The sequence below is a fragment of the Malania oleifera genome, chromosome 9 (assembly GCF_029873635.1).
Source record: "Malania oleifera isolate guangnan ecotype guangnan chromosome 9, ASM2987363v1, whole genome shotgun sequence".
In the NCBI taxonomy this organism is placed as follows: Eukaryota; Viridiplantae; Streptophyta; class Magnoliopsida; order Santalales; family Ximeniaceae; genus Malania; species Malania oleifera.
In genome coordinates, this window is record NC_080425.1 from 22,491,835 (window position 1) to 22,515,888 (window position 24,054).

The following is a 24,054-nucleotide window of genomic DNA, read 5'->3' on the forward strand; positions in this document are numbered from 1 at the left end:
ATAATATTTGACAATGATGTTTGTCCATGATTGGCAACCAAACGTACCGGCCCCGACGCCGGACTGCCATTCGTGAATCCGCCTGAGCTGAGAGTATCGAATTTGAAAGGACTCGAAAGTCAAAATCATGGACGTCAGTCCTCCGTCGTTCCATCCTGATTCCTGATCCAAGCCGAGTGATATCCTGCTTCTGCTGTCCAGAGGCAAGGGTGGAAGAACATATAACAATGGCGGAGGGCACTGAGGAGGCTCAATCCATTAACGGAGAAGCAGGAAAACCCACCCTCAGTCTCAATGTCGGTTCCATCTGCGGCTTCGAATCTCTTCATCGCCTCCTCAGTTCGTCCCTGGAACCTCAAGTCTTCGAGGTATAACGACCTCACTGCATCGCTCTATTTCTCATTTACTATGAAAATTGTGATGAACAGTTATCGCGGATTGCTTCTGATAAATTTTTTTTTGGTACTCCTAGGCCAACGAATTTTCGCGCGAGCTCTTTTCAGTGCTTATCTTGTAGATTTTTCTTCCATATTTTGTAAATTCTGTTAATTAATTAAATAATTGGTTGATCGAATATAGGATGATGCATGCTTTATCCTTTCATTAATTTTCATGATCTGATTCTCTAGGGACCATTTGGTGAAATTCCGCCGAAAACTCATTATGAAATGAATAGATTTAAATCTTCATTTGGAGGATCTGGTTCTTAGATCATTTTGTAATTGAATTAATTTTCTTATATGCTAATGAGTAAGTTTAGTAGTATTAGTTGTCTAGTTTTCGTGAAAAAATTAAGCCTTATCCTGGAGGGCCACTGTGGTCTTCCTATCAGTCCTCCCCGGCCCATGAAATCATGCAAAGCACTCAAGAAGGGCATGTAAGAAAGTTAAGGTGTAATCAAATAATCACAAAATTAAATAGAGGAAAAAATTACTGTAGAGAAGCTGAGATGTCGTAGGACTGCTGTCCTTAAAAGTTAAAACTGATTTTGCGTATATGGGGAAAATCTCTCGGTGCAAATAGTCATAACATGCACGATCTCCAGGATTACGTAGCAATACTCGGATTTGTGTGTATTCGCAAACTTTAGAGTTTTAGGAGCAATAGTATACAGTAACCCAATGTAGAGGAAGGAAAAGAAACAAATATAAATTGATAGAAAACTACTGCTAGATGATGGAGAAAATGAGTATGTAAGAAAGAAAAGGGATGTTTTTTTTGGTTGTGTTTTGGAAAGGGTTGGAGGTAGCCTTTTTATAGGCTGCATAGAGGAGTAACTTCCAGCTGGTTATTGCAGCAAATTAATGGTATTTGACTGTTCAAATATCACCATTAACATCTAGTTGTTGGAGGAAATTAAGCAAAATAAAAATAACTGAAATAACACCAAGAAAAACTGCTGCCATTAACCATAAAATAAAGAAAACTATCAGAATTTGAAACATTTCCAACAATCCACCACATGTTTCAAATTGTGAAACAAAACAAAAATGAAAACAAAAGAAAAACAGAGGTTGGGTGACCATGAAAAGTCATGCAAAGGGTGAAAATACTTTTCGATTTGAGTTGCACTTAGAGAATGTGTGCTGTGAGTTACAAGAACTTGGCGAATTTTATAATCTTGAACAAGCCTCTTTTAGTGTAACTCTATAAATACACAACTCACATGACATTTCTAAATACAAGGCTCCTCGCAGGTTGGTACAATTAGGTCATGCACCATACCTAAATTTTCATGAATGCTCTAGAAAGTTTTAGCTCACTAAACTTTCATAGGAAGTGGGCCCATTTCCACACTCATATAGGTGAATCCATCAAGTATGTAACTATAACTAAACACACCACCTAACAAAGGCTATGGATTCATTAAAAATAAACTTAATCTCATAATCTTGTAGTTGCACTACTCCAACGTCATAGGGATGAACAAAACATAATAGTGCTCGATAAACTTGTTATTACCCATTAAAGCTAATTCATGGGATCTCTAATCACATAGTTTGGGTTTTCATCATTAGTAGTTTGTGTTAAGGGCTTAAGACCCATGCCCTCAACGTTTCTTCTACTAGCTTTCTAGCTAGTTTCTTCGTTAGAGGATTTGCTAAATTTCTCTCTCATCTCACATAACTTAATGTGATTACTCCAAGTGAGATTAATTCTCTCACTATCTTATGTCTTAGTCATATATGCCTACTTTTTCCATTACAGATCTTATTATTTGCTCAAGCTATTGCTGCTAGGCAATAACAACATATAAACAGGGGTGGTACCAGTTTAACTGACAAAGGAATATCTGCTGGCATATTCCTTACCCAATCAACCTCATTAGTTGTTTTCTCTAGAGCTACAAACTTTGCCTCCATAGTGGACCTTCGTTATACATGTTTGTTTTTGGGGTTTCCAAGAAACAGCAGCATCGACCAAAGTAAAAACATAGCCACTCGTAGACTTGACATAATTTGTGTCTGATATCCAATTAGCATTAGAAAATGCTTCTACAAGTGTAGGGTATCTGCAATAAAATAGTGCATAATTTATAGTACCCTAACGATATTTCAACACCCATTTTAGTGTTATCCAGTGGTAATGCCGAGGATTATGATTATATCTACTAGGTCTACATACAAAAAATGCAATATCTAGGCATATAATTCATTAAATGCATTAAAGAACCCTCTATTTGAGCATACTCAACCTTAGTAGCAGAATCACTTTTATTTTTCATTAATCATAAACTAGCATCATATGGAGTTTTAACAGGTGTGTGATCAATATGATCAAAATTTTTCATAAGTTTTCTTGCATAATGTGACTGGTATATGCAAATAGCATTGTGCTCATGTACTACTTGTCTCAAGTCTTTTATTTCAAATTTTGAAGCAAGAAACAATTTGGTTGATTTGACAATTTCTAAACTGGTGTGCCAAATATTAGCATATCATCAACATATAAGCATATTATTATACCACTATCACCATCAAATTTGCAGTACAAGTATTTATCCTATTCATTAATTTTTATAGCCATCACTTGTAAGAATGTTATCAAACTTTTCATGTTGTTGTAAAGGTGTTTGTTTTAGTCAATACAAAGATCTAACTAATTTACAAATTTATACTTAGCACCATCTACCTTATAACCTTCAAGTTGTTCACTTGTTCCGTATAAATTTCTTCTTCTAGATCAGCATTCAAAAATGTAGTTTTTAACTTTTTACATCCATCTAGTGTTTATATAAGTTATATATAGAAGTTAGGGCAATTAAAACTCTAATTGTTGTGACCTTTGTAACTGGTGAATAAGTATCAAAAACATCTTCTCTTTCTTTTTGGTTATATCCTTTGGCTACCAATATAGCTTAAACTAATCAATACTACCATCTGGTCTCAACTTCTTTTTGAATACCCATTACACCCTACTGTTTCATGTCCATGTGGCTACAATATCTCATTTGTTATTTATTTTTTGGGATTCTAATTCATCTTTAATTGCTTCTTTCCAAAATATAGCATCTAGTGAAGTTACAACTTGTTAATATTGTGGATCATCTTCAACTAGAAAATTTGTTACAAAGTCATATCTAAAAGTTGTTTCATTTCTACTTCTTTTACTTGTTCAAGATTTTTTACATTGTTGTCAACAATTTCTTTTCCATTAGATGTTTATCTACTATTTCTTTGTTATGTTTTAGAGGAAAAGTGTTTTAAAAAAATTCTGCATCTCATGTTTCTATTATTGTATTCGGTACTAACACATTATTATCAAATCTAATAATTTAGAATCTATATGCAGCACTATTTTGAGCATATCCTATAAATAAACTGTCACTAGTTTTAGGACCAATGCTCCTTTTCTTTACTTCTTGCAAACCTACTTTAGCTAAACACCCCAACTTTCAAATATTAGATTGAGTTTATAGCCATTCCATAATTCATAAGGTGTTTTATCACTTTTCTTAGGTGTTATTCTATTGAGTATGTGATTAAAAGATAGAATAGCTTCCTCCCACATATTAGAAGGCAAACCTGAACTTTCTAACACTACATTCTTCATATCTTTCAATGTTCTATTTTTCTTTCAGCTATGCCATTCTGTTCAGCTGTATAAGAAGCTGCTACTTCATGTATTATTCCAATTTTGTTCACAAAATTCACTTCAAAATCTTGATTCATATTCTCCTCCTCGATCAGTTCTTAGTCTTTTGATTTTCCTTTTTTTTTTTTTCCACTTCTGTTTTAACTTAATAAAAGCATCTTTAGCTTCATTTTTTGGTTTTAATAAATAAACTATTGCATATCTTGAGAACTCATCAACAAAGGTTATGTAATATTTTTTTACCACCTTTACTCATCTTACTTTTAAAATCTCTTAAATCACTATGAATGAGTTCTAATAATTATGTACTTCTAGTTGTCGCAGATTTAAAAGGTTTTCTAGTAAATTTAACTTCTACACAAATTTCAAATCTTTCTTTATTAGAGTTAGCTAAGCTTGCTATTAGACCTACATTCCTCATTCTTTTAACAAAAGCAAATTTTATATGTCCTTTTCTATCATGTCAAAAATCTAAAGAATCAACTAATTAAGTAGAAGAACTAATATTTTTATTCATACCATTAATAACAATCAACACGAACAGTCTATTATTGTAGTAACCCTTACCCGAGAAGACACAGTTACAAGTCTAGATTAGTTTGTCTAACTTGAAAACTTGTTTGATACCAACCTTATGGAGGATGGATCTAGAAATCAAGTTTCTCCTATTGTTTGGTATTGATGTATATCAGTCAAACTTAAGGTTTTTCTAGAGGCGAGCTTAAGGTTCACAATACCCTTTCCTAACACAGGTGAGGATTGGGCATTGCCCATAAATACTGATTCCTTATCAACCTTTTTATATATGTTGAAAAGATTATGATCACTACATATATGTTTGGTGGCATCGGTACCCGCTACCTAGTCACGTGGATTTTCCACGAGATTCACCTTGGATACCATAGCAGCGATCACTCACCTTACACTATATTGGCTTGGGGCTCATTATTGTTATTATTACTAAGTCTATTATTACCACGCCTCTGGAAAAACTTATATTGAGGTGCATGATGTCCAGGTCGACCACAAACATAACAGTTACTTCGTATCTTCTTTATGTTGGAAGAGTTGTGCCTCTGTTGATTTTTAGAATCAATGTTTTAAAAGGTGAAGGCGTCAGGTGAGGTGTTTTACCCTTTGGAAGGCACTAGGCATAAGCCTTTTGGGATTGTATTTTTCAAAATAATTAATAAATAAATAAATTTTAGATAGTATCAAAATGAGAAAAAAATTAGAATAATGGAGGAAAAAAATAAAAACATAATTCTTAAGTATCATATAGGCTAAGTTTAGCTAACAAACTCAAATAATGCATCTTACAAGATAAGCATGAGTCATAACAGCACAAAATAGACACCATTTTCATGCTTTAAAGTTTAAACCATAGTTTTAAAACCCGGACTGGTGAGCAACCCGATGAAGCTATTGGGTCAGTTCAACCGATCGGACCGGTGGTTGAACCGGTGATATATATATATATATATATATATATATATATATATGTATATATGTATACATATATGTGTGTAATAAGAATGTTTATATTGATAATTATTATCATCATTAAAAGTTAAATAAATAAATATTTAATAATAATGTGAGAGAACATTGATATTTCGAATTTATTTAAAGGAGTCAAATTTCTTGTTTGATTAATAAAATATTAAATGTAATATAGAGTTTTATTTACTTTAAATTTATGTACGACATAGTTTTGGATCAAGAATTTATTTTGATTAAAAAAAAAGTAGAAAATTCATCTTTTTATTTATATTTTTATATTATGAGTAAAAAGTTATTTTAGTATTACTCAAATTAAGAAAAAATAAATGTTAATATTCAATAATATACCAAAATAAAAAAATTTAAATTAATTTGTTATATATTTTGTTTTCTTCCTCACTTTGTATAACTAAGTATAAAAATTTTAAATTCCTTTATGTTCAATTTTAATTTTCTAAATATTTTGAAGTTTCAAACAAAACTTAAAGGTAAAATATTTTAAATTTGGATGAATTTAATATTTTAGATGCATATATTACATGTATATAAATTTACTATAGTCATTTTACATGCAAAGCAACTTCGTTCATGTGGTATGGCTTTCCGACCTCAGGTAGGAGGTCCTAGGTTCAAACCTAGGAGGCTGCAAATGCAGCAAATTTTTCTTTTAATGAAAACCCAGTCAAACCTAAGTTGACCTGCCAGGTCTTGCCGAGTTGGACTGAGTAACCAGAGTTTGACCGGTTGACATCGGTTCACTCAAAATCGGGTTCAAGCTTCCTATCCGGACCTGTAACTTGACTGGTTCCGGTGCAACCCTGTCAAACCGGCAGGTCCGGTCTGGTTTTTAATTAAACTCTTAAATAAACATAACGAAAAGAAGAGAAAAAGCCAAATTAAGGCATCACAATATCTCATCATCCAAGATTCTAAGAATGTAAATCTAAATTTACAAAGTTCAAAGGGAACTATCAAGGTCTTCATTGAAGTCCTCATATTTTTCGAACTCATCTATAGTAGGAGTTCTTCTACTTATAAATTCCCCCTTCCCCACTTCAACATCATCGTCTTCCTCAATTGTGACCAATTTTGGCCTCTTGCCTTTGTATTGAGTGCCTAGATATTCAATAAAGCAATAGGTTAGGACTTAGAAGAAATGGGGAATTATAAAATGATAATTTAGTAGATTCAAAAATGACTATTGATATGTACATACTTAAGTTCTCACAATAATGACTAGTCTTCGTTTTGCTAGGAATTATGGAATGCAAGCTACCACAAGCTTCTGTTGCCTGAGCATTATCTCCTTCAAAAGCTACCTGCAGCAAAGCTCTAATAGCATAAACTTTGAAGAGATTTTCATTATCAAACCAAGAAGTATCTTTTGGGACGACAAGTTCTTCCTTCTCAGTGATCCACTCATCATCTGAATCTACTTTCCTCCACCAATATTGGATCATAATTTTGTGTTCTTCTTATAGCTCTCTCCCTCAATTTGGTGTTGTACTTCACATAAACTGGAGCATTCAATCTCTTGTGCTCTAATCTATTCCTATTTTCATATGATTCTACAATTGAGTTTAAGCCATTTAAATTTTTAGATGTTAGAAGATATTTGCATATTTGAGTGAAATAAGAATAACATGGCATTTGTAAGAACTAAGAACCTGCTCAAATGTGCTCCAATTCCTATCCTACCCACTAGCACTACAAGTTAGGCTAAGAACACGAATAGCAAACTTTATCAATTTTGGGGTTTTTGTCCCAAAATGCTTCCGCAAAGCAGCTACAAAAGGAGAAACACATACTTCTAAGAAGAAACAAGGATTGAATACTATTGCTAATTAGCTAATTTTTATTGAAGTATTATTTTTACTTGGGTTCTCAACATTCTAGAGTCAATAGCCACTAGATTCCTAAATTCCCCTCGTGCATTATCAAACAAATTCAATTGGATGTCTGCAGCTAGCCTGTCCTCATATCCCAACATTCTATCCGTGCATTCAAATAATCCTTTCTTCAATTATTCACAATCAAAGAAATTCTCCTTATAATGCAATTGGGGATTTAGATAAAATCCTGTAGCATGTAAAGGGTGATGAAGTTGTGGAGTCCATCTATCATCTATTTTTTCTCCAAATGGGTCCATACTTGACATTTCTAGAAAAAATTCATAGTTGACATTTCTCGAAAAAATTGCAGCAATTTTTTCCTTATTGAATCCATCAACTTATAGATAAACCCCATGGCTGGTCTTTCCTCAAAATCAACTTCCCTTAGAGCACAAACAAAAGAGGGACAACACTCTTGATAACATAAGCCACGTGAGGCCAAAAAATGTTGGTCAAATAAAACAATTGAGCTAGTCCTTATACCTTCATGCATTTTTGTATGTGTAGAAGTGCATCACATCTCCGAAGAGAACATAGATTGAAGGCCTCGCTTTTGTTTGTACAGGCTTTGAAGTATAAAAAATGCAGTAGCAATGCACGTCATTGCAGGGCGGATGAGTTCTTTGTTGTTGGTGAAATGCTTTCTCATTGTTGCAAGCACATAGGAATGTTTATAAATAAATTTCACAACTTGCTTAGCCTTTAGGATTGTGGTTGTATGGATCTTCAATTTTGCAATATCATCCAACATGAGATCCAAACGATGTGTAACGCATGGAGTCCAATACAGCTTCTTCCTCTTTTCCATAAGCTTCTTTCCACCATTTATCATGTTCTCCGCATTATCACTTATCACCTGCACAACATTCTCCTCACCAACTTCCCCAACCACCTCATCTATATACTTAAACATCAAATCACCATTTTTTTATTAGAAGCATCAATTGATTTTAAAAACCATGTACTAGCAGGACTATTCACAAGGAAATTAATCAGGACCCTTGAACACCCATTTGTCCATCCATCAACCATGATAGAATATCCATATTCCTTCTGAGATTTTTTGTGTTCTTTCAACATGCCATCAATGTCTTTCACTTCATCTTTAAGGAATAAGGATCCATGTCCTCATCTCTTGCATAGATGCAGGCTTGAAACCTGGCCCATAATTAACAATACCATCCACCATAATACGCTAATATACATCATCCATCAAACTAAATGGTAGAGCATTGTTGAACAAAGAATGACCAACTTTCCCACACACTTCATTTGTCTCTTCTTTCTTCCATTTTGAGTTTAGAGTGGCTTGTTTGGTCAGTGAAGATATGAAATTATCCCTTGGACCTCTAGCCCTAGGATTAAGACCACCCCCACTCTTTTGTTGCTCAAGATCTCCAAGTGATGGAGAAGAAGTACTCTCAATCCCTCCCTCCTCTTGGACCCATCTCAATCTCTTCAAGAAGATCATTTCTTTAACACTTCTCTTCTTGGAATTTTTCAAGAGCAATCTTGCACTCATCTCTCACATTTTGAGGAGCTTTTGGGTAGGGTTTCATTCCCTTCGTTGTACCAACCAAATTATGTTTAAATCTTTTCACAGTCCCACTGAAGTTTGATCACAAAATTTGCATCTAAGATATTTTTCTCCATCAACTTCTTTTATGTATTTCCAAACAAAATCCTTTTTTGCCCCTTTGATTCACCTTCAGGCATGTTTTTTGTTTATTGAACAGAAACAATCAGTAGCTGCAGCAGGAAATTAAATTTTTTTTTTTTCAGAATTGAGAGCTCTTTGTTGGAAATGAGGAAAAGATCAGCTGAGAAACAGCAGATCTTCAATATTTTGTTGTGGACAATTTGGGAAAAAGTAAAAAACTAAAATAAACAGCAAGGGAATTAGGGGATAACTATTGAAAATTGAAAAGTGAAAATTTGAAACAGGCTCAAACAGCAGTAACTGAAATTGAAATATGAAAATTGAAAATTGGAAATTAGAACGGCAGCTCTTAAATGAGCAAGGTTTCATTAGCTCATTCATTAATTTCATTCTTTCAAAATTTTTCAATTTTTCATAATTCATAAATCATTTGTGAAAATTGAAAAGCGAATAGTGAAAACAATTCAAAAGCAGCTACAAGTGCAACTCACCTTGACTTTTAGTGTTCAGTTGAGACTTGAGAATGAGATAGATTTGAGATGCTGGCAGAGTCTCCTGAGTTGAATCAGTTGGAGAAGAGACCTCAAAGTAGAAAGCGACACTCTGTGAGACATAGGCACATCAGAGAAGGATACCAAAGAGAGATGAGGTCACAAGAGGCTGTAAGGGGTTGCGGAGAGAAACGAGTGGCTGTAGGGGGTCGCCGGAGAGAGATGAGAGGTCGAAAGCGGTCATTGGAGAGAGACGAGAGATTGGAAGGGGCCGTCACTCGTCACTCGTCAGAAAGAGATGATAGGCTAGAAGGAGTCGTCAAATAGAGATGAAAACTTGGAAGAAAGAAGAGCTCTGCGCAAGACCTTTACTCGTTGAGGGGGCAGGGTTGATGCTTGTCAAGCCCTAATTGATCTTTTTATTTGTTTTTTTTTCTGTGAATATTTTTATATTATTATGTCTGCTCCCAAAAGGTATACGCATTCCCAATTGAGGTGTAAAAATCACGCCTTTTGGCCTAAGGCATACGCATCAGCCCCTAAGGCGAACACATTTGAGAAGTTTTGCCTTAGGGTGTTTTATGCCCAAAATGCTCAAGATGCGCCCTCAGGAACACCTTTTAAAACACTGGTCAAAATGGTTGTTATTTTGATCATCTCCTTAGTTGTTGATTTGGTTGTACTGCCAGTTGTTGGTTTGGTTGTTCCCTCTGGAGTTGAACCTTTTGTTGCTGAAGCTCTCCCTAGCTTGTTTCCTAGTTCCGTAAGTTCTCCCTGGATCTCACTTGGTCATCTTCCACCAAGCTTGCCTTTCCCATTACTTCATTATTTTGAACCGCCATTTTCCTATTAGCTTTCTCTATCCTCAAGTAGATAATAAGTAGTTCTAAGTTCATATCCATCTTTTTGTGCATCAAAGTTCCCTTAGTCTCATTCAAGGATGGTAGCAATTTATCAATCAGGAAACTGTCTGGAATACATCATTCACTTCAATTCTCTATCCTAACATATCGTGCAACAATTTTTTAAATTCTCGAATTTGAAGATCTATTGTTTTTTCGTCTGTCATCTCGTAGTGCAGGAATTTGTTGCAAGCAAATTTCTTGGTTCCAGCGTTTTTCGTGATGTAGTTCTTGTTGAAAATTTTTCATATTTCCTTTGTAGTGTCATACATACAGTGAACATCATAAAATTCAATTACCAAAGTATTGAGAATGTAGTTCTTGCACTTGTCGTTATCTTCCTCGCACTTTGGTATGTTGTGGTTATTATTTCCTTCTGGTTGAGACCGGGGATTTCTAGAACATAGACCACTGACAGTGTTTTCAAGGCAAAATAAATTTTTGCTTTCTAGCACTTGTAATTGGTCCCATCAAAAGATTCCACATGGGTGTGATCAGCTAGTAGTTTCTCTGGTGTAGGATTGAAGGTGGCCATATCGGTTTCAAGATTGTAAGAAAGTTAAGGTGTGGTCAGACAATAACTAAATTAATCTAGAGAAAAAAATTATTGTAGAGAAGCTGAGGCGTAGTAGGACCACTGTCTTTAAAACTGATTTTGTGGCTATGGAGAAAATCTCACAGTGCAAATAGTCACAGCGCTCATGGTCTCCAGGAGTACTGAGCAAGGCCTGGGTTTTTGTGCACTCACAAACTCCAAAGCTTTAGGAGCTATAATATGCGGTTAGCCAATTTAGAGGAAGGAAGAGAAACAAATATGAGATGATAGAAAATAATAAAATATCTACTAGAGACTATTGTTAGATGATGGAGAAAATGAGTATGTAAGAAAGAAAAGGGAGATGTTTTTTGGATGTATTTTGGAAAGGACTGGAGGTAGCCTTTTTAGGCTGCACAGAGAAGTAACTTCCAGCTGGTTATTGCAACAGATTAATGATATTTTATTGTTCAAATACAACGATTAACATCTAGCTGTTGGAGGAAATTAAAAAAAAAAAAACAATTGAAATAACACCAAGAAAAACTGCTGCCATTAACCAGAAAAAAAAAAAAAAAGGAAAAAGAAAACTGCCAGAATTTGAAACATCTCCAACAGGGCACATGTGTTACACTATTTGGCATGATTTCATTATAGAGGACTGACAGGAGGACCTAATTTTGATTTTGTTAGAAAAGAAAGTAGGTTTCAGGTGTTCATTGATTAGTGCACCTCCAACATTGGTAAGGTTGGGATCATGGTTGTCGTCTCTAGTTTTCCGGCCAATAAGATCTTTGAGATTGACTGGCCAGCTGGGTTGGTTTGGCTATTTTGTCTATGCAAGTCACCTTCTTCTAGGCTCCTTGGATGACACGACATTCTTGTTCAAATATAGACAGCCCTACTTGTGATGGTTCCCAAGGATCCAATATGACCACTTACGTCTACTTTGCCACGATATTGTTCTATGGAAGTGGGTGAACTGTTAGAAGTTCAGCCAGGTTATTTTAGGGGTTGACCTTTCTAATGCATATTCAGTTGTACTGGCATGACCCCTTTAATTTTTTTTTCTCACAGTAGAATGTGCCCTTAGTTCTGATGGTAAAATAAATATGTAACATGAGGGATTAAAATGGCTATAGTAGCATGTGGAGGTTTGATATTTGGGATCTTGTTTCTTATTGTTTTTTTTTTTTTGGTTGATGTTGTGGGTGGTGACCCCACTAGTTTTAATTATATATTCAAACAAATTTGGTGCCCTAAATTTGAATCTGATGGAGGAAAATGCTTTCGATCAGGTGAATTGGCGGAAAAGGGTTCATGTAACCGACCCATCTAGCGGGACTTAGTTCTTGTTGTATTCAAACAAATTTTGTGCTCAACACTTGGCTTGGACTTACGCGGAATCATGCACTCACACCTAAGGTATTATGCACTCGCACACACTCAAGCACATCCCACAATTCATGCGCTTACATTCTTGAATACAGTTCCCATCTACATCCACAACAACTCTCAGACCTTATGCACCTCTCACTCATTAGTATCATGCACACACAAATATATGGAGGCCCTCTCCTCTTTATACTTGCACTAGGTTGGTTACTAACGTCGAGGGTTGTCGTGTACAACCAACTATGTAGCAAACTTGAGGCATCTAGTGCCTTCCATATGAGAGAGAGCAAATTGGTGGTCTCTTAACACTAGTCTCTCCTAATTTAATAGCTATACAAAGGTGCCTTTTTAATTGAATAGATATGGTACTTGGGTCTTTAGTCTGAATGGGCTTCATTTTGATATTACCACACTATAAGTGATAATGCACCTCTATATGCTTACTCTTTGCATAGAATGGGGATTTCTACGTTTCGCTGATCAACTATCACGTTATAGTTGCAATGGATAATGAACTTGGTGAGGATCCTCCACAAAATGCATTAACCATTTACTTCTTACACCACCCTTGTTGTAGTTTATAGTGACATTGTTGCTTGTATTTTACTACACCAAGAGAAATGGAGAACACATACTCGATAATCAAACTTCATGACACGTTCCTTAATTTTATAAAACTTTGAGGTTGATAGTTCCTTTCACATGCCTTAAAATTTGTTGCATTGTGGCCAGACGAGTTTTCTTTCGTTTATGCATAGATGAACCAACCAGTCTTAGTGCAAATTATATGTCTAGCCTTGTCATTGTGAGGTAGGTCAATTTACCTATTATATGCATGAACATTGTCACAATTTCCAAGTCTTTGCCTCATTGCCTTTAGCTAATCAAAACCTTGTATTGACTTCCATTGGAGTGGAGAGTGGCTAAACTTTATGAGCCAAGCTTGTTCAAACTCTTCAAAGCATTATGCTTGCCCATGACCTCTTGTCTTCTGCATAGGGGATGGGTAACCATCATGTAAAATTGCAAGTACTATTGTAGGTTTTATTCTTTGAGTACGATAGTGCCTTAATGAAAATAGTGAATATGGTTCCTTGTCATTATTGATCTTTCATGGTGATGGAGTGAAAATAACATAGAAAGCTTCTTATGGGAGGGTGAGTATTTATCAATGATTGAAAAACTTACTAGCTATTGTAAATGTATTTAGCCTTCTTGTCTTTCTCACTAAACACATGTTGCCTAAAGAGGTGATTAATGAATTGGGTTGCTTTACAACTTATGGCGTGACTCATATTTGGTTTCATGTTTTTTGCCTTGCTTTATTCGCATTTGATGGTTGTGAATTTGTTCATACGGTGAAACTAAAGTTTACTTTTGGCTGACTGTTTAAGTTGGTAAGCTACAACTAGCGTTGCCTACCACTTGGTCTTCACAAGGTGTGAAGTATTTGGCCCTAGTGCTTTTCGTGGTTGTGCAAAGCTTGGTTAGTCGCTTCTTGATTGAATTGCCTTCAGATTGTAGGATTATGTGAAGCATGGAGAACCATGTTGGACACTATATTGAGAGAATTGATGTGCTAAAGGCACAATTGATATTGCAACCATGTGGTTATAGTGATGGCTCAACTTACGAAACATGTTGATTTATTGGAGGGATTCCATAAACAAAAGTAGGGTTGAGGAATTGATTGAAGATTTCTATGATACGGTCGAAGTGGTAAAACACAAAATTTGTGAGCTTACTGCCAAGATTAACTTGGGTAGTTATTCTAATTCTAAGGGTAGAATATGAAAGAATACAGGGGGTGCCTGTGATGCTTAATGAGTTTGAGAACTTATTTGGCCCGGAGTAATGCTTCTATGCTATTGACTTAGAGGCGGCAAAAGTATGGCAATAATGTACTTGAGTGAGGATGCTAAACTATGGTGTACCAAGTACAATGAGATTCAAAATGGTCAGTGTATAATTGATACTTAGAAATGGAGAGAACATTTATGGCCCAATTGTTTCATGAGAATGTTGAATACAATGCTTGGTGCAAACAATGAGAGCACACTGGCACTGTTAAAGAATATGTGAAACAATTCTCTACTTTGATGTTGGATATTTGGGGCATGTCATAGAAAGGCAAATTGTTTTATTCCTTGAAGGTTTGAAATCATAGGCAAGGGCCAAACTTCATCAACATAGAGTTCAAGACTTGCCTATTGCATTCCAAAAAACTTAACGAACTACGTTAAAAGAGAGTTCCCCATGCCTAAGGAGAGTGGCTTGTTGGATGGAAACATTAGAAAGTCTCTGAAGAAGGGAAAATCCAAAAGTGGTGGAGTTGACACCAAGGCATCAACTTAAAAGCAAGCATCCTTGTCTTAATATTTCAACTTATGTAGTGGTAAGGGTGAGGTTGTGTCCTTATGTTGAGGCCCTCTCAAGTTATTGTTTTATACCTTGCATGCTTCTATTGTGGAGGGGTCACAAGGACATGATGACGATGAGGAGGAAATGTGGTTACTCAACGCATTGGAAAGCTAAACAGAAGAACCTAAAATTACCCCAAGTTAAAGGGTTAAGTTTATGGATCTAAATATCAACAGGAAGAGCAATCGTGCTATGGTGGATTCTGGGCACCCCTAGTTTAAATTGCAGTAGTGGGTAGCATTGTGTAATGGTAACAGTCGTAGCGGGAAGCAAGAGTAGTGTTGCGGATGCTATTTAAAATAATTGGGCTACCCATAACCATGGTCTTAAATTTCCACGAAATTGTCGAAATTTCTTATTTTCGTCAGCCTCAAAATCGAAATGGCAGTCAATTTCCGTCTTGCATAATTTCCGTCAAAATCTCAACAAATCATTCAAAATTTATCGAAATCTCAAAATTTTAGCGAAACTTATCAAAATTTGAACTATGCAATGAAATTTCCTCAAAATTCAAATGAGGGATTTAGGAGTGAAATGAGATTTCTCTTTTAATTTATTTTTATCAAAAAAAAAAAAATTATTACAAGTGTTTTTGAAATTATATGAAAAAATAAAATTACAACAACATTTTATTTACCCATTCATTTACAAACTATCATTATTTGTAAAATAAATAATATTTAAATACTTAATGAATTTCATTTGTATTAACTGATTCTATAAATACGTTTAATGTATATTATCTTACAAATATGTTTGACGCACATATTATATTACAACTTCTCCACCTTATACACAGCATAGATGTATTTACTCGTAATATATGTTAGTCCTAAAACTTACATTATTATGTCTATTCTTCATTTCTAAAGATTCATAAAGGAGTTCCATGTTTTACTACTGATTTCCATTATTTTTTCAAATCGAAATCGAAATTGACATCGAAATCGAAATTTCTATTGAAATTTCCGTACTTTTGGAGCTTTGAAATTTGAGTCAAAATCGAAATGTAAGACCTTGCCCATAACTTTGTTTGCGAAGACTCAACTTGAAGTTGGATAGGGACTCATGATGCATAAAAGTGGTTAATTCCGCAACTTAGTCTAATTTGGGAGTAGCCAAGCAAGTGACTTTGAAGCTTGGTCATTGGGTGAGACATGCAATGATGTTTGTTTCTGTTTATTGGTTGCTTGATGGGTGATCACCCTTGCATGGAGCAAGTTGTGGCAAGGAGAGGAGATGATGAGAAGTTCCTCTCTCCATGCAACCCAAGAAGGGTTTGAGAAGGAGTGAACGCAGTATATTGCCTTGCTGCTGGTAGATGAAGATGTAGCACAAGAGCTGGTGCTTAATGCCATTCAAGGTGTTTTGGAGGAGTACAAAGTTGTAATGCCAGATAAGTTACTGCACAACTTGCCTTTGCAATGATGGGTAGAACATAAGATCGAGTTGCTACCTATTGATGCCTCTCAAAGGGCCAATATCAGATGATGCCTTAAGAGTTAGAACGTAGCTTGACGAGATATTGTTTTAGAGTAAACATGATAGGAGCATGTTGCTGTGTGTGGACTACAATGCATTCAACAAAATAATTGCACAACAAGTATCTATTCCGCTAATTGTTTAGCTAAGTCATTTTGTACTTTACCAAACTTGACTTGCGGTTAGGCTACTATAAGATGATAATAGGATGATCCAAAGACTTCTTGCATGACGCAGTGTAAGGCTTATGATTTCTTGGTGATGCCATTTGGGTTGAATTAGGTATTTCATGACTACCTCAACAAGTTTTTTGTGGTATCTGTAAATGACATTGTTGTCTATCATTTTACTTTAGAGGAACATGAAGAGCATCTAGGTGTTTGACAGGCTAAAGGAGAACATTTTATGTGCGAGGAAAGAGAAGTGGTCTTTGATGTGATTGAATAAGTCGAATTTGGATGGATATGGAGAAGGTGAGAGCTATTTAAGATTGGAAGATCCGAACGACAATAAAGGAGCAACATTCCTTTCTTGGACTTGCTATTATTGCAAATTCGTGGAGGGGTAATTAAGGAGGACTATCTAATAATTGAATTTCCAAAAAAGGTCATGAGTGGGACTAGATGCAGGAGTGCTATGGAGACTTTTACAACTTGAAGAAGGAAGCCATGATAAGGGATCTGGTGCTTCTTCTGGACATCATGAAGCCCTTTGAGGCACAAATAAATGCATGAGACCATACTTTTGATGGGTTCTTGTTATAGGATAGGCATCCTATCATGTATGAGAATGGTAAGATTAATCAAGCTCTAGAAGTACACAAATCAAGAAAAGGAGATGCTAGCAATGATTCTATATCTATGAGCATTGCAATATCACTTGTTTGGGTCTAAGATTGTGGTGAAGATAGACAACTCAGTCGCTTCATTACACAACCAAATGTATCCCCAAAGTAGGCTTGTTGGTAAGAATTTGCAAAGTTTGTTTTCTTTTTCAAGCACAAATTAGTGTGTTTGAACCAACCCATAGGGCTTGTGACCTTGTAACTCACTTGACAATAAGTTACCACAATGATGCGGGAGCATATTAAGGAGAACTTTGTCAAACCCAAAACCTCTTGAAGTTGGTGGGAAAGGGCAAAGCATGCAATTTTGGTTAGATGACGCTCCAACTCTTTGTGCTCAAGTTGGTGATCTAAGGAAGACTATTACGAGAGTGTCATGACATGAGCAGGCCACCTAGGATGGTGTTGGACTTTGGCATGGTTGAAGTAGAGGTACAACTCATGGTTTCAAAACTTAGATCGGTGATCGACTCAGCGAAGCCATGGGTCGGTCAGACCAATCAGACTGGCGGGTTAAGCAGGTGGTCGAAGTAGCGATATTATAATAGTAATAATAATAATTATAATACTAACAATAGTGTTGGTGATGATTTTTTAATATGGTTGACTAAAAGGTAATTATAATTTATGATTAACGTCTTTTATAGTATTTATCATCATCATCATCATCAATGGAAGATCAAATTTGTATCACTTCCTTATTTTCTTAAAATATTTTCTTAAAAAAAAATAATATAGCTATTATTATTACGTATTTCATTAAGATAGAAGTGCAGTTTTTTATTCAATAAATATGTTCATTTAAGTTCTACATATATGTGTAAATACTACTTACCACAATTAATATATAAAATATGTTTGTGTGTTTGTGTGTTTTCTTTGTTTCAATTTGTACACAAAACATGAGTTGGCGTGCTGGGACTGCAGCTATGGTCCTTGAGGTACAGGGATCAAATCACGTCCACCCTTTTTAGCATGATATTGTTCCTTTTTTTTTTTTAAAAGTGAAAGGCTAATAGGTTGGCCTAGCTTTGAATCCAATTCGATGCTATTCCCTTGGGGTCTGCCAGTTTCTTATTGAGTCAAGCAATTTCTAGTTCATGAGTCTCACCCAGATGAAACCTAATCTGATTAGATCAAACGGATTTCAAAACCATGGTACTACTGGATGGGTTTCAAAATCATGATACTACTAGCCACACCTATGAAATGAGGTGGTTGAGTAAAATTTGAACCTGTCTCACTTGCTAGTAAGAGAAGATGGACGAAAAGAAGACTGTAAGTCTGTTGGAGCCTCTTCAATTGCCAATGAGACCATGGGAGAGTGTGTTACTTGACTTCATCACCAACTTACCCAGAGTTGGGGATGCAGGATTTATACTTGCGGTTAAGCACATTTTGAATTAAGGATTGTGCAGTAGAGGAGACAATAAACTTGTTTTTAAAAAATGTTGGGCAGTAATGGTGTTTGCCAAGACATTGTTATTGAGACACAGCATTCATTGATAGAGACGCAACATTCACCAAAATTGTTGGACGGCTTTTGAGAATCCCTGATTCATTGGTTGACATCTATTGGAGCTACCCTCTGTAAAGAGATGGAAAGATGCATAGATTCAATGAAGGAATACTTTCGCCATTATTGCCGACTAGAAAAATTGGGTGCAGCTACTAGACATGGTTCAGTTCTGTTTCATTGCCTAAGAGACTTAATAATGAACAAGAGTCCATTTTGGAGCTTGTTCTAAGCTAGCCGCTTCACCTAATAAAATGGATGAGCTGTGTGAAAAGAGTTTGAGAGCATAAATCTTCATTGAAGAATGGAGACAGAATGCAGAGATTGCCTAAGCCTATCTGGAGAAAGCTTCCAATCGGATGAAGAAGCGAGTAGATAATGAAAGAAGATTGTTGCATTTCAACGTGGGTGACTTGGTGGTGGTTAAGCTCCATCCAGAACCAATCAAGTCACTACGGGATCAAGATAGGGGATTAATTCCTGAATATAAAGGACCAGTTCCCATCTTAGCCAAAATTTTGACCTCTTACAAGGTTGATCCTCTAGAATGGATGACGGTGCATCCCTAGTTTCCATAGTATATTCATCACTGATATTGATTAGAGAAAAAGACCTCACAACTTGACAAACAAGAAGTTGAACATATCCTTACAAACAAAGGATTCACATTGTCAAGAAAGAAGTGGCGTAAGTTTTTAGTGAAGTGCAAGGACCTTGGAGATGAAAAATTTTGGTTGTTAGCAAAAGCATGCAACCATTTGTGGGCAAAGTCGAAGAGTACCTTGCACAAAGACAACGAGGACGTTGACTACATAATGAGATAAGCTTGTTCACAACATTATGCTTGCCTAGATTGCTTGTCTTGCACATACAGGATGGGTAACCACCATTTAAATTTTTTTTTCTTTGTGCCTTAGTAAGTATGACTCCTTGGTCATATTGATGTTTCCTAGTGAAGTGAGAATAGCATAGAAAGCTCCTTAGGGAAAGGTGAGTGTTCATCATGTAAATCTTACCAGCTACTGTAAATGTGTTTAGACAATCTAGAAAGGTGAGGCAAGATGACCACTTTCATCTTTCTTCCTTGTATTATGCATGGAAGAAGTACACTCTCTTATTCTCAAAGGAAGATCAACAGTCCATTCAAGGTGTACTCATTACTTTGGTCATATTAGCATTATTACAATGTGTTATTGCTTTGTTAGTAAGCGTGAGTTAGCAAGGGTAATATCCTCAATGTCAGGCACTTGGCATATATTGTAAATAGAGGGAGAGACCTATCATTGTGATTAAGTATTCCAATTTACACAATACTTCAACATGGTATTAGAGCAACATTCGACCTAAACCCTAAGTGCAAGCCAATCCAAATCCTAAATCTCATAATCCTATGTAGACCTGTCATTATAGAAGGATCATTTGCAACATCAAAGGCTAGAAACAAGTTGTGGAGTCATCGAAAAACACAGTAGTAATCGAAAAAATTTTTGGACGTTGCTGCCCTTTTAGAATCTAAAGAGCCCCTTTAGATTTTACAAAACCAACCCTATATATAACCATAGAACTGGCTAATAAACTAGGGCATTTCGTTGTCAAAGCAGGCCCAACACACCCCATGCACTGGTTGATTGGCAACTTCGACCTCACACACTAGTCATGAGAGTTTGTTAAGCCTTGTTTTTGCTCTGGTTTCTTCCTGAATGCCTTAAATACTTCCATACTCCATAATATCAGGATGTTGGTCATGTCTTTTGTTAAAAGATTCAACCTTTTCTTCTGCCTCTTCATGTTGACTTGCCAGTATAAGCAAGAGTGATGGCCTGAGCAACCATCAAAGTAAAAGGGGTACGTAGGTTTACTCACTTGTTGAGAATCGCCAACTACTTTGTAACCAATTGTGTCAAAGTGACTCATATTATTCTTATTGTTATTTTGTTCTTGGAAGGATGGTTAAGCAAGAGCAAGAATGAAGGAAAGAAAATCAAGATTTGAAGCAAAGAAACAAGGGAATGAATAAAGAAGAAACACTAAAAAATATGGACCTCATGCATGTTTACTTGCATATAGCCTCACCAAGGGCCCTCTAACTGGTCTGGAAGTTCCGAGGGGTCTTTTGTTAAGTCCTACCAATTTCTCAAAGAAAACTCTGAATTTCTCACAACGAATCTCAATGCCTCAAAGCTGACGGTATATTTCTTGCTTACCAAGTGCCTTGAATGTTGATTCTGACTCCAACTCTGCTTCTTCTGCAATTTCTTAGGAATGGCATCAATTTCTCACAGAAATACTTCAAGTAGAATGTGATCACATAGCATTATCTTTAGTCACCCCCCCCCCCCTTCTCAGGTGATCTGGATATGCTCGACTTTTGGCAATTTTGCTTGAAGTTGCTGCTTGTAATACTTAAACCCATATGCTTGTGCTTCGTGGAAATAGACTTCTCCCATTGAATTTTTATTTTCTGTTTTTGATTTTCATTATTTGTGCGAATTTTCTACTGATGCAATTGATGTTTTGCAGGAAGTCAGCCGCTTGCTTCTTGGGCTGAACTGTGGAAGAACAGTTGAATCCATTGCTCTGCCAGCATCTGCCAAAGCTCTCTCTTCAAAACATGATTTTGACCTCCAGGTAGACATTCGAACTGTTATTTGTATTAGTCTATTTTCTTTGGTATCCGTATACCCATTGCATGGATGAAGAGGTTCACATTTTTGGTGGATTGACAAGAAATATGAGCTCGACCTGAACCTTAAACAGTTAAACTGTTTGGATTGTATGTCATGCGTTCTTGCTGAAAAGTGAATTCTTGTTGGAAAGTGGACATGTCACCCAACAATGGATTTTTTTTTTTTTAATGTTTTAAAAAGATGCAATGGTCTAATCTTTTCCTAAAAGGTTCCCTAAACACATTTACATGATTCGACAGTTTTAGGATGTCTAAAAGCCACTCCAGAGGAATTGATAGATTGTGAACATTTGTTCAGGCTGTCTTCAAATGGAAATATCTTTAATCAAAATGAATAGGATGGAAAATCAAACAGAATGCTTCTTTGCTGGTTTTTGGTTATTGTAGTGGTAAAATGGATTTTGAATAGAATCTTACATCTATGTATCTTCATAGGGGATTAACTCATTGAAAATATATAGTGAAAGAGCAGGCCAACTTCAAGAGTCCAAATGGGGACTGGTTCAGACAGCTTATTGGTTGGAATTGGAATCAATAATAATGTTGCTCCTTTTCCTTGTTTATCACTTTATACATTATGGTTTTTGACGGATGTTATTTATATTTGAATTCTTACAGGCTTTCCATTTTCGTGCTGACAAAGAGGTACTGAGGGAACCTCGAATAGTTAGGGTTGGTCTAATTCAGAACTCTATTGCTGTTCCCACAACTGCACCTTTTCTGGATCAAAAAAGGGCCATCTTTGAGAAACTGACGCCCATCATTGATGCAGCAGGTGCCTCAGGAGTGAATATATTATGTTTGCAAGTGAGTTGTGCTAAAGGAGTTGCATTGTTTCCTGGATTAATTTTCAATTAAAGCCAGATAATATATAAATTGAAATCATCTGAATCCAGGAGGCATGGATGATGCCATTTGCATTTTGTACACGGGAGAAGAGGTGGTGTGAATTTGCAGAGCCTGTTGATGGAGAATCAACACAATTTATTCAAAACTTGGCACGGAAATATAACATGGTTATTGTAAGTCCAATTCTTGAGAGGGATGTAAATCATGGTGAAACTATCTGGAACACTGCTGTTATAATTGGAAATCATGGTAACATTATTGGCAAGCATCGGAAGGTAAATTCTACCACTTTCTGATTTTTATTTGTCAATATTGCCCTCAGTGATCCATGTGGAAACCATAACAAGAAGAGTGTTTTCAGAACCATATACCTAGAATTGGGGACTTCAACGAAAGCACATACTACATGGAAGGAAACACCGGGCATCCTGTGTTTGAGACAGCATATGGGAAAATAGCTGTTAACATATGTTATGGAAGGCACCATCCTTTGAACTGGTTAGCCTTTGGCTTGAATGGTGCAGAGATTGTTTTCAACCCATCTGCTACTGTTGGTGAACTCAGCGAACCTATGTGGCCCATTGAGGTTTTCCTCAATCCACAGTCTTTGTTTCTGTTATTTATCCACGTGTGGGATATTCTTCTGTGTGAATGTGTGCACTTTTTTTTTTCCCCTTAAATATTGACAGGAGGCTCTTTGGCCTTCGTCTATGCAGTGGGATTGGCCTTTCTCCCAGCCCAATACCCATAACTTGACTTCATCCTAGTATAAGATTATGGTTCTTTAGCCTATGATCTCTAGACCTCGGAAGGTCAAACCATTGGACCATCTTTGAGGGGACCATTATGGTTCTTTTTCCTTGATAGAAAATCCTTCCACTAAGTTCATAAATGCTAGGCAATGACAACAATTTTAATAGCCGAGTTGCATGCTTTGCATGGTGACACATCTACTGTGAGATGGTTTTGTCCCTGTGATATTTCAATTAATGGGTAGCATAGCATACAATTTATAAAATTACTTTGGTTTTTAAAAAACATTGTGAAAAATTGTCTTGTTCTTGGTCCTCATAGTGGAATTGTAGAAACAGTTGAATAGATATTATATTGTTGTGCTAATTTTAAGTGGTTCTACAATTTTATAAGCCATAAATCAAGGTAATATTTCTAGTAATTTCAAATTGTATGCCAAAATTGAATTGATTTTTGTGGTTGATTATTGTAGGCCCGTAACGCTGCTATAGCAAACAGTTACTTCGTTGGGTCAATCAACCGTGTTGGGACTGAGATCTTCCCAAATCCATTTACTTCTGGAGATGGAAAGCCTCAACATTGCGATTTTGGCCATTTCTATGGATCCAGCTATTTTTCAGCGCCTGATGCTTCTTGCACGCCATCCCTCTCCCGTAACAGGGATGGGTTAATGATATCAGACATGGATCTTAATCTCTGCAAGCAGCTGAAAGACAAGTGGGGGTTCCGAATGACTGCTCGGTATGAGCTGTATGCAGAGATGCTTGCCCGTTATGTGAAGCCAGACTTTGAGCCCCAGCTCGTTTCTGATCCTTCGTTGCTCAAATAGCCTTCTGAAGTTCCAGGTATGAATTATTGTTTATATTCAAAATACACAGCTGGACATGAAATATAATGGGAAATAAGTGTCCTTTGGTGTTTCCGGTTGCAAATAACTGCATGTTAACCTTCAGTTTGTGTATTTAGACTGGGATCAACACTAGTAAGATCATTTGAACGTAGTTTGAATAATGAGATGAAGATTTTATCA

At 36.1% G+C, this 24,054-nt stretch overlaps 1 protein-coding gene across 1 annotated transcript; it reads left to right on the top strand.

Moving 5' to 3' along the window:
* On the top strand, positions 1–24,054 carry LOC131163604 (beta-ureidopropionase). Its single transcript, XM_058120205.1, has 6 exons — positions 1–368; positions 21,257–21,364; positions 22,041–22,229; positions 22,319–22,546; positions 22,633–22,857; positions 23,497–24,054. Exons 1-6 carry the CDS (start codon positions 228–230, stop codon positions 23,851–23,853), a joined length of 1,248 nt encoding a protein of 415 aa, XP_057976188.1. The 5' UTR covers positions 1–227; the 3' UTR covers positions 23,854–24,054.

Bases quoted from the DNA above. Each gene is read 5' to 3' on its own strand.
- LOC131163604 (XM_058120205.1), top strand. From the start codon at position 228: ATGGCGGAGGGCACTGAGGAGGCTCAATCCATTAACGGAGAAGCAGGA. The intron at 369-21,256 runs GTATAACGACCT...GATGTTTTGCAG, and splicing joins TGGAACCTCAAGTCTTCGAG to GAAGTCAGCCGCTTGCTTCT. The intron at 22,547-22,632 runs GTAAATTCTACC...GAGTGTTTTCAG, and splicing joins TTATTGGCAAGCATCGGAAG to AACCATATACCTAGAATTGG.